Below are 13,750 nucleotides of genomic sequence, written 5' to 3'. Positions count from 1 at the left end.
GAGGCCATAGAGCCATCCTCAGAGCCTGGGGCAGTTGAGCAATGGCTACAGGAGCAGAGGAGGAGGAGGAGAGAGAGAGGGAGAGAGAGAGAAAGAGAGAGAAAAGTGAGAGAGGAAGGGGTGGAGAAGCAGATGGTCGCTTCTGTGCCCTGACTGGGAGCCACACGCGGAGCCTACACTGTACCACTGAACCAACTCGCCAGGGCCTTCACTAGATGTTTTTAATAAACTTTGGGAAATAGTAATTTTCTTATACCACATGAAGGTTAGAGGAATTAATTATTCATGCATATATTCCTAGCTCATCCCTTTAATTATAGGGAAAGTGATAATGTGACTAACTTTTGCCTTACTTAAGGGACTGTGTCCTGCGTAGTTTTAGATTTTTTACGATAAAGCTGTGTTGAGTGGTTGGAGACGGAAACATAGGTCCTTTTGAAAAGGCAGGGTGTGTGGGTTTGGGGGATTCAGACTTAAACAGGGTTTCCCCAGGTGTGTTGTGAATTGCTAGCACCTGTGTGCAAATTCACCAGTTTTGAGATACTTGAGTGTTTACACACCATCTTGGAAATGGTTTCCTTGCCTCTGGTTATGCCTTTGCTTCCATGCATCCTGCCCATACCTGCATTTCTCTCCCTGAGACGTTCTTTCCAAAGGCATTGGATCTAGAGCTTGAAATCTGGATTTGAGTTACTGCCCGTGACATAAATATGTGACCCTGGTGTCGCTTAACATTGATTTAACCACAATTTCCTAATCAGAGAAGCAGGGAAAAATCAAGTGAAAAGGGTTTTTATTTTTTATTAATTTTTTTTTTTTATTAAGTGAGAGGAGGGGCGGCAGAGATGGACCCCTGTGTGCGCCCCAACCAGGATCTACCTGGCAAGCCCACTAGAGGTGATGTTCTGCCCATGTAGGGCATTGCTCTATTGCCCAGCAACTGAGCTCTTAGCACCTGAGGCAGAGGCCATGGAGTCATCCTCAGTGTCTGGGGCCAGCTTGTTCCAGTTGAGCCATGGCTGCAGAAGGGGGGGGGGGGAGGAGAAAGAGAGAGAAGCAAGAGGGGGAGGGGTGGAGAAGCAGATGGGTGCTTCTCCTGTGTGCCCTGACCGGGAATTGAACCCAGAACATCCACACGCCAGGCTGATGCTCTACCGCTGAGCCACCTGGCCAGGGCCAAAAGAGTTTTTATTTTTTATAACAAATTTCTATACAACAAATTGTTAGCTATATATTTTTTGTCATTCTTCTTCCTAAAATCTGATTTCTGAAGTTGCTATAGAGTAAAGTTGAGAATTTCTGTCAAGCCTTTGGAGTTCTTATTTTATAAGAATATTTGGGCCTGACCAGGTGGTGGCGCAGTGGATAGAGCGTCGGACTGGGATGTGGAGGGACCCAGGTTCGAGACCCCGAGGTTGCCAGCTTGAGCGCGGGCTCATCTGACTTGAGCAAAGAGCTCACCAGCTTGGACCCAAGGTCGCTGGCTCAGCAGGGGGTTGCTCAGTCTGCTGAAGGCCCGCGGTCATGGCACATATGAGAAAGCAATCAATGAGCGGCTAAGGTGTTGCAATGAAAGGCTGATGATTGATGCTTCTCATCTCTCTCCGTTCCTGTCTGTCTGTCCCTATCTATCCCTCTCTCTGACTCTCTGTCCCTGTAAAAAAATAAATTAATTAAAAAAAACCCCAATATTTGGGCTGAGTCAGCTGCCCTCGTATACATAGTGTGTTCTGCTTTCACAGTTTTGCTCATTGTACCTAGCTACTTCGTGCCATGCTGTCTAATGACTCCTCTGTGCCTTTCCAAATTCTCTTTTTAAAATTGCAGTTTTTTGAAGAATTTCCAGACATCATTCTAGAAGAGAGTTTTCTTACTAATTGCTTGTATATAATTAAGTTGTATCCTAGTATCCCAGGTAATATTGTAGATTAAACCATATGAAATTGCCATTTTTATAGGTATAAAATGGCCAAATAATTGCAAGTTTGAATGGTTCATAGACATTAAGCAGTTTCTAGGGTAGTAAGTTTTCTTCAGCAGTATGGAGCTGACTGCTGCTATCTATATTTTGAGAACATTCCAGTAGACTTACTTCTTTAAAGTCTGCTATTCTTGAGGATTGTGTGTGTGTGTGTAGAGTTAGGCTATCCAGAGATTAATAATGAATAAACAATTAGAACACATGGTGCTTTTCTTTGTTTTAGACACCTAATTTTATGTAAACTTTACTTGTGAGTTCTATTGAAAAATATTTTCTTTAGTCTTTTTTTTTTTTTTTTTTTTTTGCATTGAGGGTATGACACAGGGTTTGATGTCTAGTAGATGCTTAATAAATATTTGATTAGTTCTCTGAATTGAAGGATTGCTCTGTCCTCCCGGAGGGATAGTCTAATTTAGCTGAAGGTAAGATGTGTGGTCAGCCCAGTCTCTTGTGGATAGGAAGCAGTATAATGCCTAATAGTGAAAATAGTAAACTGATTATTAACCAAAAGATTTGCTTTCTGGCTTGGAAATTTATATGAAGTCTTCTAAGGGCAAAAATACTAAATTGTATTTAGCTTATATCTGATTAATTACCTTTATTCTCTTTTAAATCAAGATCTATTGTAAGGTGTCATTTTCCTTTCTCTTTAATTTTCTGAAGGTTAATTATGTGCCTTGGCTTTGATTTCTTTGGGTATATTCTGTTGGGGGTGTGCTCAGCTTCTGAAATCTATAGGTTTATGTCTGTTGCCAAATTTGGCAAGTTTTCAGCCATTATATTCCTTTGAGTACTTCTGCACCTCCATCCACCCTCTTTCCTTTTCTCCCAGGACTACAGTAACAGGAATGCAGGTTTTTCCTTAGCATCCTGCAGGTCTCTGCAGCTCTATTCATTTGTTTTCTCTGTGTTGCTCAGGTTGGGTGATTTCTGTTGTTTGTTCTTCCGGTTCACTGATTGTCTCCTCTGTCCTCTTCATTCTGCTGTTGAGCCCATCACTGAGCTTTTTATTTCATTTATCATATTTTTTCAGTTCTAATTTCCATTCCATTTGATTTTTCTTTATAGTTTCTTTTTCTTATTTTAACTGAGACATCATATTTGCCGAGACTGTGTTTTCGTTTGTTTCAAGCACATTCTTAACGGCTTATTGGAGCATTTTTGTCTTGTCTACTTTAAAATTTTCATCAGATAATTTTGTCATCTCTGTCACTTTGGTGTTAACATCTACTTGCCTTTTCATTCAGTTTGAGATATTCCAGGTACTGGATATATGATTTTTGATTGACACCTGGATATTTTAGAGTTATGTTTTTGAGACTGGATTTTATTTAAAACCTGCTTTAACTGGCCTTTTTTGACACTGCTCCAGCAGGGGCTGTGGGGGAGGGGCGCCACTTTGTTATTGCCAGGTGGTTATTACAAGTCAAGTTCTCTACCTCAACTGACCTCTGAGATGGGAGGAGCTCCCCCTTGCTGCTATGTGGGGGTGGGAATTAAGGTTCCCATATGGTTGGGTGGCCCTGTTTTTGGTAGGTTATAGTGAAAGTCCTAATTCTTCAATCGGCATGCTGACACCACACTGGTGGAGGTGTTCGGGTGCTCTGTGACAGTCTCATGAAGATGGAAAGCTAGGCTCCCCACTTGGCCTTTGCTTAGGTGGGTAGGGCTGGGGCCCAGTATTTTCCTGTGGGGTGCCAGGAGTAGAGTAGTTTGTCTAATAAAAGTTCTTGTCTTGCTAGACTGCTCCTTTCCTGGTCCTTTGGCTAGAGAGAGCAAGTTTTTGTTGACATTTTTCCTTTTCAAAATTTATTGATTGATTATAGAGAGAAAGAGAAAGGGAGGGAGAAAGAGAGAGGAGGGGGAAACATTCACTTTGTTATTCTATGTATTCTACTTCATTGGCTGCTTCCCATATGTGCCCTGACTGACAATTAAACCCGTAACCTTGTCATTTTGGGATGATGCTCCAACAAACTGAGCTAACCTGCCAGGTTTGTTTTTTTTTTGCATTTTTTTTCTGAAGCTGGAAACGGGGAGAGACAGTCAGACAGACTCCCGCATGCGCCCGACTGGGATCCACCCGGCGCGCCCACCAGGGGGCGACGCTCTGCCCACCAGGGGGCGACGCTCTGCCCACCTGGGCGTCGCTATGTTGCGACCAGAGCCACTCTAGCGCCTGAGGCAGAGGAGCCATCCCCAGCGCCCGGGCCATCTTTGCTCCAATGGAGCCTTGGCTGTGGGAGGGGAAGAGAGAGACAGAGAGGAAGGAGAGGGGGAGGGGTGGAGAAGCAGATGGGCGCTTCTCCTGTGTGCCCTGGCCGGGAATCGAACCAGGGACTTCTGCACGCCAGGCCGACGCTCTACCACTGAGCCAACCGGCCAGGGCCCTGCCAGGTTTTTTTATTTCTTCTTTTAAATGTCTTTATCCATAGATATTTCTGGGTTAGCAATTTATAAGGCAAAATAAAGCCCACAAAGACTAGGGAACTCGCCCCCATGACCTTCTATGGGTCTTAAGCTTTCTAGCTGTTGCCAACCTCCATAGTCTTTGTTTTACATATAACACTTGGGGCTTTTAGTTGTACTTCTTAAAACAGGGAGAATAGGGGAAAGTATGTCTACTCTTATCTTCCTGGAAGCTTAAGTTCTTGTTTTCTTTTAGAAACAATTTAGTACAAATATCTTCAAGTATCAGTAGTAAAGAGAAAATAAATTCTTTTTTTTTTTTAACTCATTCACAGTGTTCTATGCTGAGGCCTAGTTGCAGTTGCACATAATTAAATTATATATATTTCTTTTACCTTTATTGCAGATTCTGATGCTCACAGTACCACCTCAAGTGCCTCCCCAGCTCAGTCTCCATGCTATAGTAACCAGTCAGATGACGGCTCAGATACAGAGATGGCTTCGGGCTCTAACAGAACGCCAGTTTTTTCCTTTTTAGATCTCACATACTGGAAAAGGTAAAAGCAATAGAAAAATACCTCTCTAACCAACAAAACTTCTTAATTACAGGCAACAGTTTCCCACTTCCTGAGCAGTTAAATGGCGTTTGGCAAATGACTGTTAGCATGCATGATTGGAGGTGGATTAAACAAGAATTGAGCTGAGGGTTGGGATTTTGTGTTTTTCTATTTAAAATGATTTAAAATGAATATTATGTTAGGGAACCTAAATTTCCTGTAATGGAGTTGACTTAGTATGAGTAGACTCAGAATGAATATTCTGACCTAATTTATGCACCGACAAAAGTAAAAGGGCTAGAAATATATATTTCCTTTTTTTTTTTTTAACAGGGACAGAGAGAGAGTCAGAGAGAGGGATAGACAGGGACAGACAGACAGGAAGGGAGAGAGATGAGAAGCATCAATTATCAGTTTTTCATTGCGACACCTTAGTTGTTCACTGATTGCTTTCTCATATGTGCCTTGACCGCGGACCTTCAGCAGACCGAGTAACCCCTTGCTTGAGCCAGCAACCCTGGGTCCAAGCTGGTGAGCTCTTTGCTCAAGCCAGATGAGCCTGCACTCAAGCTGGCGACCTCAGAGTCTCGAACCTGGGTCCTCTGCATCCTAGTCCGACACTGTATCCACTGAGCCACCGCCTGGTCAGGCAAGAAATACATATTTTCAGTTCATTAAAAATGGCATTGATAAGTGGGCAAGTTAATAAGGTATAAACAGAGGTCAATTCTAAGTAAATGTGGGATCCCCTAAGTCAAAAAGATAATAGGCTAGAAAAGAGAAAAAATTAAAAGAAAAAGTGGTTAAGGATTTTCTAGGTCAGATTCAGGAAGACTTAACATTACCAGTTGTCTTATGGGTAAATAAAATTGACCCGTAGACATATCATAGTGAAACTAAAGAACTTGAAAGACAAAACAGACTGTTAAGCAGTAAGAAAGACATTATTTTGGAAGGTATGCAAAGTTGAGTTCTCTGTGTGAGTAAAGGAAGACAGAAAACAATAGATTATTTTCTTTGATGAGCCAACAGATAATGTCTCAACTTAGAATATTATGTATGTGTGTATATATACACATATCACAAAGTCCTTTTGTGAATGAGGGCATAAGATTTTACCTTTATTTTATTTATTTTTATTTTAGTGAGAGGAGGGGAGGCAGAGACAGACTCCTCCTGCATATGCCCAAACTGGGATCCACCCAGCAAGCCCACTAGCAGGTGATGCTTTGCCCATCTGGGGCCCTTGCTCGATGCAACCGGAACCATTTTAGTGCCTGAGGCAGAGGCCATGGAGCCATTCTCAGCACCCGGGGCTAACTCGCTCTAATCGAGCCATGGTTGCAGGATGGGAGGAGAAAGAGGAGAGGGAGAAGCAAGAGAAGGAGGTGTGGAGAAGCAGATGTGCACTTCTCCTGTGTGCTCTGACTGGTAATTGAACCTGGGACATCACATGCCGGCTGATGCTTTACCATTGAGCCAGGCCACATAAAACTTTCTGACTGAAAAAAAAAACCACTGAGAGTGGTTGCCAAGTTGTGCAGCAAAGCAGGCAGAAAAAAAAGAGATCCCAGATGGAAATTCTGAGGAGAAATAAAGAAAGTAGCAAATATTAGATAAATTTAAACAAACATTGATTTCTTAAAATGATAACAGTTGTGAGATTAAAAAGTTAAAAAGAATTATGTGACAGTAATAACGTAAGTAAAGGTAACAGAATTGATAGAGGTTAAAATATATAAATGTATTGTATTGTTGAGAAAAATATATTGAATAGTTTTGGAACTTGATTAACTATGTAACCACCAAAAGAATCAGTAAAAAATAAGTACAAAGCTCCCAGAGCTGCCTGACCTGTGGTGGCACAAAGCCTTGGCCTGGAGCGCTGATGTCACCTGTTCCAAGATCCTGGGCTTGCCTGGTCAAGGCACATACTGCTCCTCTCCCACTATCTTTCTCTCTCTTCTCTCTAAAAAAGCAATAAATAGCCTGACCATATGGTGGTGCAGTGGATAGAGCATCGGACTGGGACGCAGAGGACCCAAGTTTGAAACCTGAGGTCACTGGCTTGAGCACGAGGTTGCTGGCTTGAGTGTTGGATCATAGACATGACTTTATGGTTGCTGGCTTGATGCCAGAGGTCGCTGGCTTGAGCAAGGGGTCACTCGCTTTGCTGGAGGCCCCTAGTCAAGGCACATATGAGAAAACAATCAATGAACAACTAAGGTGCTGCAATGAATTGATGCCTCTTATCTCTCCCTTCCTGTCTGTCCCTATCTGTCTCTCTCTCTCTGTCACAAAAAAACAAATAAAAATGCAATACATAAAATTATTAAAAAACCCCCAAAACTTCAAGAGCCAGAAGGGAAGATCACAGAATTTTAATAATTGCAAAAAACAGAGTAATAGAAAACCTACATATAGTTGTAAATTTTAAAAAATCATGGTTCCAAGAAGAAAGTATAAAATAAATTAGAAAATCTTCATCACTAAAAAATAACTGAAAAATGCCTACAAATCAAAACATGTGATAAGATGTTAAAGAGGCGGAAAGAGGAACAGTGATCACCCTAATGCTTATAAAGGGAAGACTAAAAGTAAATGAAGTGTAGCATATCTAATTTTTAAAGGTTAATAAAGCCCAATATAAGGATAAATAAAAGCAAGAAATCCTAAAGATAACAAGTAGAAATAAATGGAGTAGGAAACCATTATGTAGTGGATAGGACCAGTAAAACTAAGAACTGGTTCTTGAAAAAGACCAAAAAGAAATGACTAGAGATGAAGCGGCTCAAGAAAAAGAGACGGTACACATAGCATTTTGGATAAGGAAAGGGAGATTTAGCTATATAGCTAAAGCAGAAATTTGAAAGACAATAGGCTATTATAAACAACTGCATGCCAGTGAATTTGAACATTTATGTGAAGTGCATATATTAGTAGGAAAGGACAGTTTACAAAAACTATCTCAAGAAAAAATAGAAAACTTGATTAGTCTCATCAAAATTATTCCAGTGGTTATAATTCTTTCCTCGAAAATACTCCAGACCAGATAAGCCAGTTCTACCAAACACTTCAGGAACAAATGATTCTAATCTTGCACTGGCTTTTCCAGATTATGGAGAAAAGAGGGCATAGGCCTCAAGCATTCTGGGAGGCTAACGTAAGTTTGATATCAAAACATTAGATTATAGTAGGGATGTAGGGTTTGTTTAAACATTAGAAAGTCAGCTAATATAATTTGCTACTAATATAATTTCCCCTAAATGAGGGGGGGAAATGCCTGTCATCTTAGTGGTACATTGAAGATGTTTGATAAATTTTAACATCTCATCAAGGTTTAAAATAAAACCTGTAGCAAAATTGTAATAGGGAACCCACTGATAAATAATTGGCATTCTTGAGTAAAGTTGAATGTTCCCATTCCTCTATCCCAGCAATGTAACCTAGGAAAACCCTTTAGATATATATATATATATATGTATATATATATACACACACAAGAATATGTACAGCATTTTTTTTTTTTGTATTTTTCTGAAGCTGGAAACGGGGAGAGACAGTCAGACAGACTCCCGCATGCACCCGACCGGGATCCACCCGGCACGCCCACCAGGGGGCGACACTCTGCCCACCAGGGGGCGATTCTCTGCCCCTCCGGGGCGTCGCTCTGTCCCGACCAGAGCCACTCTAGCACCTGGGGCAGAGGCCAAGGAGCCATCCCCAGCGCCCGGGTCTTCTTTGCTCCGATGGAGCCTCGCTGCGGGAGGGGAAGAGAGAGACAGAGAGGAAGGAGAGGGGGAGGGGTGGAGAAGCAGATGGGCGCTTCTCCTGTGTGTCCTGGCCGGGAATCGAACCCGGGACTTCTGCACGCCAGGCCGACGCTCTACCACTGAGCCAACCGACCAGGGCCGTACAGCATGTTTTTAATAGCATAGTTGCCTCACGAAAAGGAGATATTGGTAAATTGTGGTATGTTCACGTGGTGGAATGCTGTACGTAAGTTAAAAAATAAAGCTTTATCTTCTCTGTGTCTGTCTCTATCACAATAAATAAACAAAAAAATAAATTAATAGAAAAATAAAGCTATCTAGCAGTAAATATGAACCTCAGTTAATGCAGCATAGAGTGTGGTTCCATGTTTCTATATTCCATAAATGCTATGCATAAAATCAATGTGATCTGATTTTATATACAGGGTGGGGCAAAAATAGATTTATAGTTGTACGTGAAGCAGTTTATGTTGTATTATATTATTACTAATCATTAATTTTCTACATGAACAACTCTAAACCTACTTTTGCCTTACCCTTTATCTGATTTTTTATATGCAATGATTTTATATATGAATGAGGTAACTAAGTATTATGTTTAGGGATGCAAATGTGAAACCATGAAGTATAGAATAAAAAGGAGTTCTAACCCTAAACTTGAGGAGGGAAGACTGAGATTTGGGGTGGGATTGGAGACAATCACAGGGATTTCACAGGAGGTAGTCAGTTTTTTTTCCTTAAAGATTATGTGATTTATGGATGTTTTGTATTGTCGTTTTTTCTGTGTGTGCCTTTATGTTTATGTCTTATGTCTACTAAGTACTTAATTATAATAAAATGACCATCTAGATCAGCCTGTTTATGGTGGCTGTTTTCCTTCAAGCATTGGTGAGTTTTGGAGGAAACCGCTTACAACTTGGGCAGCAGCCTCTGAAACTGATGGCCGTCTCTCAGAATGCCTCCTCTCCCCTGACTCTGTGGTAAAATTCTGGCGTGGGATTGCAGGGACCTGGGTGGTTCCCGGTACCTAGCCAGTTGGGGTCATTCTGGGAGCTCTTTCATTTGGAATGCAGAAGTAGTCCTTTTGATCATGTACTTAGCTGTTAGGATGAAGTAGGTTTCTCTTTCTTTTTTACTTTTGTATTTCTGTTTTTCTGCCTTATTAATATATTTTGTTCTCTCCTCTTTTATTTTTTCTTTTAGACAGAAAATCTGTTGTGGGATTATCTATAAAGGCCGTTTTGGGGAAGTCCTCATCGACACACACCTGTTCAAGCCCTGCTGCAGCAACAAGAAGGCGGCCGCTGAGAAGCCGGCGGAGCCGGGGCCGGAGCCTCTGCCCATCTCCACTCAGGAGTGGTGACTGAGGTTTATGCAGAAGGGGAACAAAAATGATTTAAATTTTAGAAAAGAAAAAAAACCCCACAGCAACAAAATAACTCTCCAATTTTAAACTTGGATACCCGCTATTCTGCCAAAAGACAATTTCTATAATAGTTCTGAATGGGTGTTTTTTTTTTCCTCCATTTCCACAAGTTCCACAAACTCTGAAGCCAGTGTCTAGCTTACTAAAAGAAAAAAAGACGTGTACATAATATTTAAGAGGCTGAGTATTTCATAGGAAAGCTGAATGCTGCTGTAAAGTGCTCTTTAAGTCTTTTTTCTTTTAAATCCCCTTCTAATGAATGAAACTAGGGGAATTTCAGGGGACAGAGATGGGATTTGTTGTATGATAAACGTATGTAGTTTTAGTCTTTCTATATTGAGAAGCAGTGGTTGGGGCATTTTTAAAGATGGCTGACTACACTTGTTTTTCCCTCATGATAATAAATTTGTCATAACTCAGTAACCTGGACTTGCCCCTTAGAGGTAGTTGTTAATAATTTTGAAATAGTAAGGTCTGGCCAAGGTTCTGATGATTCAAACCTGTACTACTGAATATTAAGCAGGACAGACTAAGCTCCCTGGTGCAAGTACTTTGAAGGAGTAATTTCTAAGTATACAAAGAGGTAACTGGACTGTATATGTTGTACCCTGTGTCACCTCCCTCATATTGATATTTGATGAAGATTTTAATTTATATGAAACTTCTAAAGCAGAATCAAAGCTCCTCTTGGGGAAATGTCAAGTCTTTAGGATAAGCAATCTTACTATGAATAGTACCAAAGCTTTACCACATGGTAGAGAACACACTATTAAAAATGTTAAATTATCTGAAAAATAAAATGGGCAAGCCTTTAGGACAGCATAAAAATGACAAAGGTTAATGCTTCTGGGGGCCCATTTCCTAGAGGGCTTGCCGAGTGTGTAAATAATTGACTTTTGTTTGTGTTCTATGACTGGTGACTTCATTGAAAAACGACACAATTCAGTTTTAGCTCTGGATTACTTCAGTTGACCTTTGTGAAGGTTTTATCTGCGTAGAGTGGTTGTTTGACTTGTTTTAACCTATTGGGTTGTTGTTTCTTTCCTCACTATATTAAAGTAAAATTCTAAGAAAAGAAAAGAGGTGTGTTCATGCTGAGCAGGCTGGTTTTGGTTTGGCTTCTTGTAGTCAGGCATTCTGAACATGGAGATGTTAGATGGTAAGTCCCGAACACAGGCCCTTCAATTCTAAAATCTTTATTGACAGCCTGTTACTTGAACCCAAACCAAAGTACTCTCATTACCTCTTTTCTCAAAGTTCAGGAAATACCAGTTCACATGCATCATAATGAGGGAGGATCATTTGCCTACCTTATAATAAAATGACTCATTGTTTATTTATGAAGCTGGATTTAAAAAAATTGGATAGCATAAATAACAGTAAGGAGTGAGCCACTTTTTTAAGGGCACCCTGTAGTTTTATAGTTCTTACTCTAAACTTAAGATTTTATATTGCTTTTGGAAGAAACTACCAGCCACCACGTGCACAGTGAGTTGGGCGGCTGTCCCACAGCTTTTCAGGTGTACGACAAGCATCTCGGCCATTATCACCTTCCTCCTGAGTTTATTTTGAAATGGTTCTTTTTTTTTCTTTTGTACATTTTGGCTGCAGTATTGGTGGTAGAATATACTATAATATGGATCATCTCAACTTCTGTATTTATTTATTTATTACTAGACTTCAACCACAGTCTTCTTTTTCCCCTTCCACCTCTCTTTGCCTGTAGGATGTACTGTATGTAGTCATGCACTTTGTATTAATATATTAGAAATCTACAAATCTGTTTTGTACTTTTTATACTGTTGGATACTTATAATCAAAACTTTACTAGGTTATTGAATAAATTTAGTCTTATTAGAAAACAAAAGAAGCTGTTTTGTGGCTTTGTTGGAAAGGTATTCTTGGGTAAGGCTAAAGAACATTTCTGGCCTTCAGAGATACAGTTTAAGCTCTTGGTATTACGAGCCATGAAGGAAAAAAGCCCTCTTTACTGAGAAATAAAGACTTTAAAATACACTTCAACTGATGTACACAACAATTAACCTCATGGATAAGATTATTTTAACAATGAAGAATCAAATGTTTCCAGTGGGTTTTTTTGTTTTTAAGTACAGTTGTTATATAATACATTAGTTACACTAGTTCTAGGTGTACAGTATAATGATTTGACATTTTTATATCTTATGCAATCAGCCCATTAATTCTAGTAAACATCTGTCACTGCAAACTTACCACAATATTGACGGTACCCCCTCCCCGTTTTTCACCCTTCTCCCCACCCTCTCCCCTGTGGTGACCATCCTTTTGGTCTCTTAGTTCTGAGTCTGCGTTTTGTTTGGTTGGGTTTTTTTAGATCCCACATATAAGTAAAAACCATATGGTGTTTGTTTTTCTCTGACATCTCACTGCATAATTCTCTCTAGGTCCATCCATATTGTTGCAAATGGCAAGACTTTATCCTTTTTTATTGCTGCATGAATTTCCATTGTGTAGATGTACCACATCTTTATCCATCCATTGTTTTAATGTTTTTGGTAGGACCTTATCTATGGGCATAGTGAGAAGCATCATCAAAACTTTAGAGAAACTATAAAAAGTGATTTTAGGGAAAGATGAGTTTTGGCACTGGGGTCAGACCTGGGTTCTTTCCTGGCTCTGTCCCTTATCAGCCATTTGAGTCACTTGGCTTTTGTGAGCCTCCAAATGTCTGAAATAATTAACAGAACTATTTATTTTATGGGATTATGAGAAATCCAAATAGGTGTAATCCATATCAAAGTTTAAAAAATGGATTTTTTTATTATGTGGGAGATGTAGATCCTGTGGGCCCAACTTTTTATACAATTATTACGATTTAAATTTCCTTTAGGCTAGTTAGATGTTTTGCCAGCTGTTGATTTAGTTACTATGAAGTTAACTAGGAGAGTGGAGAGGTAACTACCTATATTGTCTATTGCTGTGTAATAAATTACCACAAATTTAGTGGATTTGAAGGAAATTTCTCGGTTTCCAGGCACAAAGTAGCAGGCTCCTTTGCTTAGGGTCTTACAAGGATGCAACATAGTGTCAGCTGGGCTGCATTCTTGTCAGGTGACTTGGAAGTAATTTCCTGTGGCTTTAGGCTGGTGAGCCCAGACTGGAGGCCCCCTCAGATCCTTGACACCTGTGGACTCCTACCATGGCCTTTTACTGTGTCAAGCGAGTCACCGGAGCTAGTCTGCTGGTGAGACTGTCTTCCCAGGAACAGATCACATTCAAGTGGAGGGAAGTGCACAAGGAGCCCCGAGGGGTGGGCTGTGGGTCTCACAGGGACACCTCAGAGTTTTCTCTGCCACAGCACCTCATTTTTCTCTTAACTGAGTCACATGAAATTGGGCCTCTTGACCCTATAATATAAGCAGTTTGTGCAGCAAGTAAAAAAAAAAAAGCTTCCCCATGATCAAACACCTACTATGGGGCCAGGCACATTAACCTTGCAAATTAAAACAAAACCTGTTTGCAGGTGAGTGGAAGTGCAAGGAGATCCCGGTAACTTAAAATCAGCTTTCCGAATTCCCAAGCTTTTGCTCTCCAAATTGAACTCTCCCTGCGGTAGCCCGGGGGG

The 13,750-nt window shown here is 40.5% G+C and overlaps 1 protein-coding gene across 7 annotated transcripts in view; it reads left to right on the top strand.

Moving 5' to 3' along the window:
* Positions 1 to 12,004, top strand: part of SINHCAF (SIN3-HDAC complex associated factor) — a 34,176-nt gene extending 22,172 nt beyond the window's left edge. For all 7 annotated transcript variants that reach the window (XM_066368899.1, XM_066368896.1, XM_066368894.1 and 4 more), the window contains exons 5-6: positions 4,797 to 4,947; positions 9,924 to 12,004. In XM_066368899.1, the coding sequence (XP_066224996.1) occupies positions 4,797 to 4,947; positions 9,924 to 10,083 (311 nt within the window). In that variant the 3' untranslated portion in view covers positions 10,084 to 12,004. The remainder of the gene's footprint in view (positions 1 to 4,796; positions 4,948 to 9,923) is intronic.
* Positions 12,005 to 13,750: the final 1,746 nt, after the last annotated feature.

This window comes from Saccopteryx leptura, chromosome 2 (genome assembly GCF_036850995.1).
Source record: "Saccopteryx leptura isolate mSacLep1 chromosome 2, mSacLep1_pri_phased_curated, whole genome shotgun sequence".
Lineage (NCBI taxonomy): Eukaryota > Metazoa > Chordata > Mammalia > Chiroptera > Emballonuridae > Saccopteryx > Saccopteryx leptura.
The sequence above is the reverse complement of the archived record's forward strand: the minus strand, read 5'-3'. Positions and strand labels throughout refer to the sequence as shown.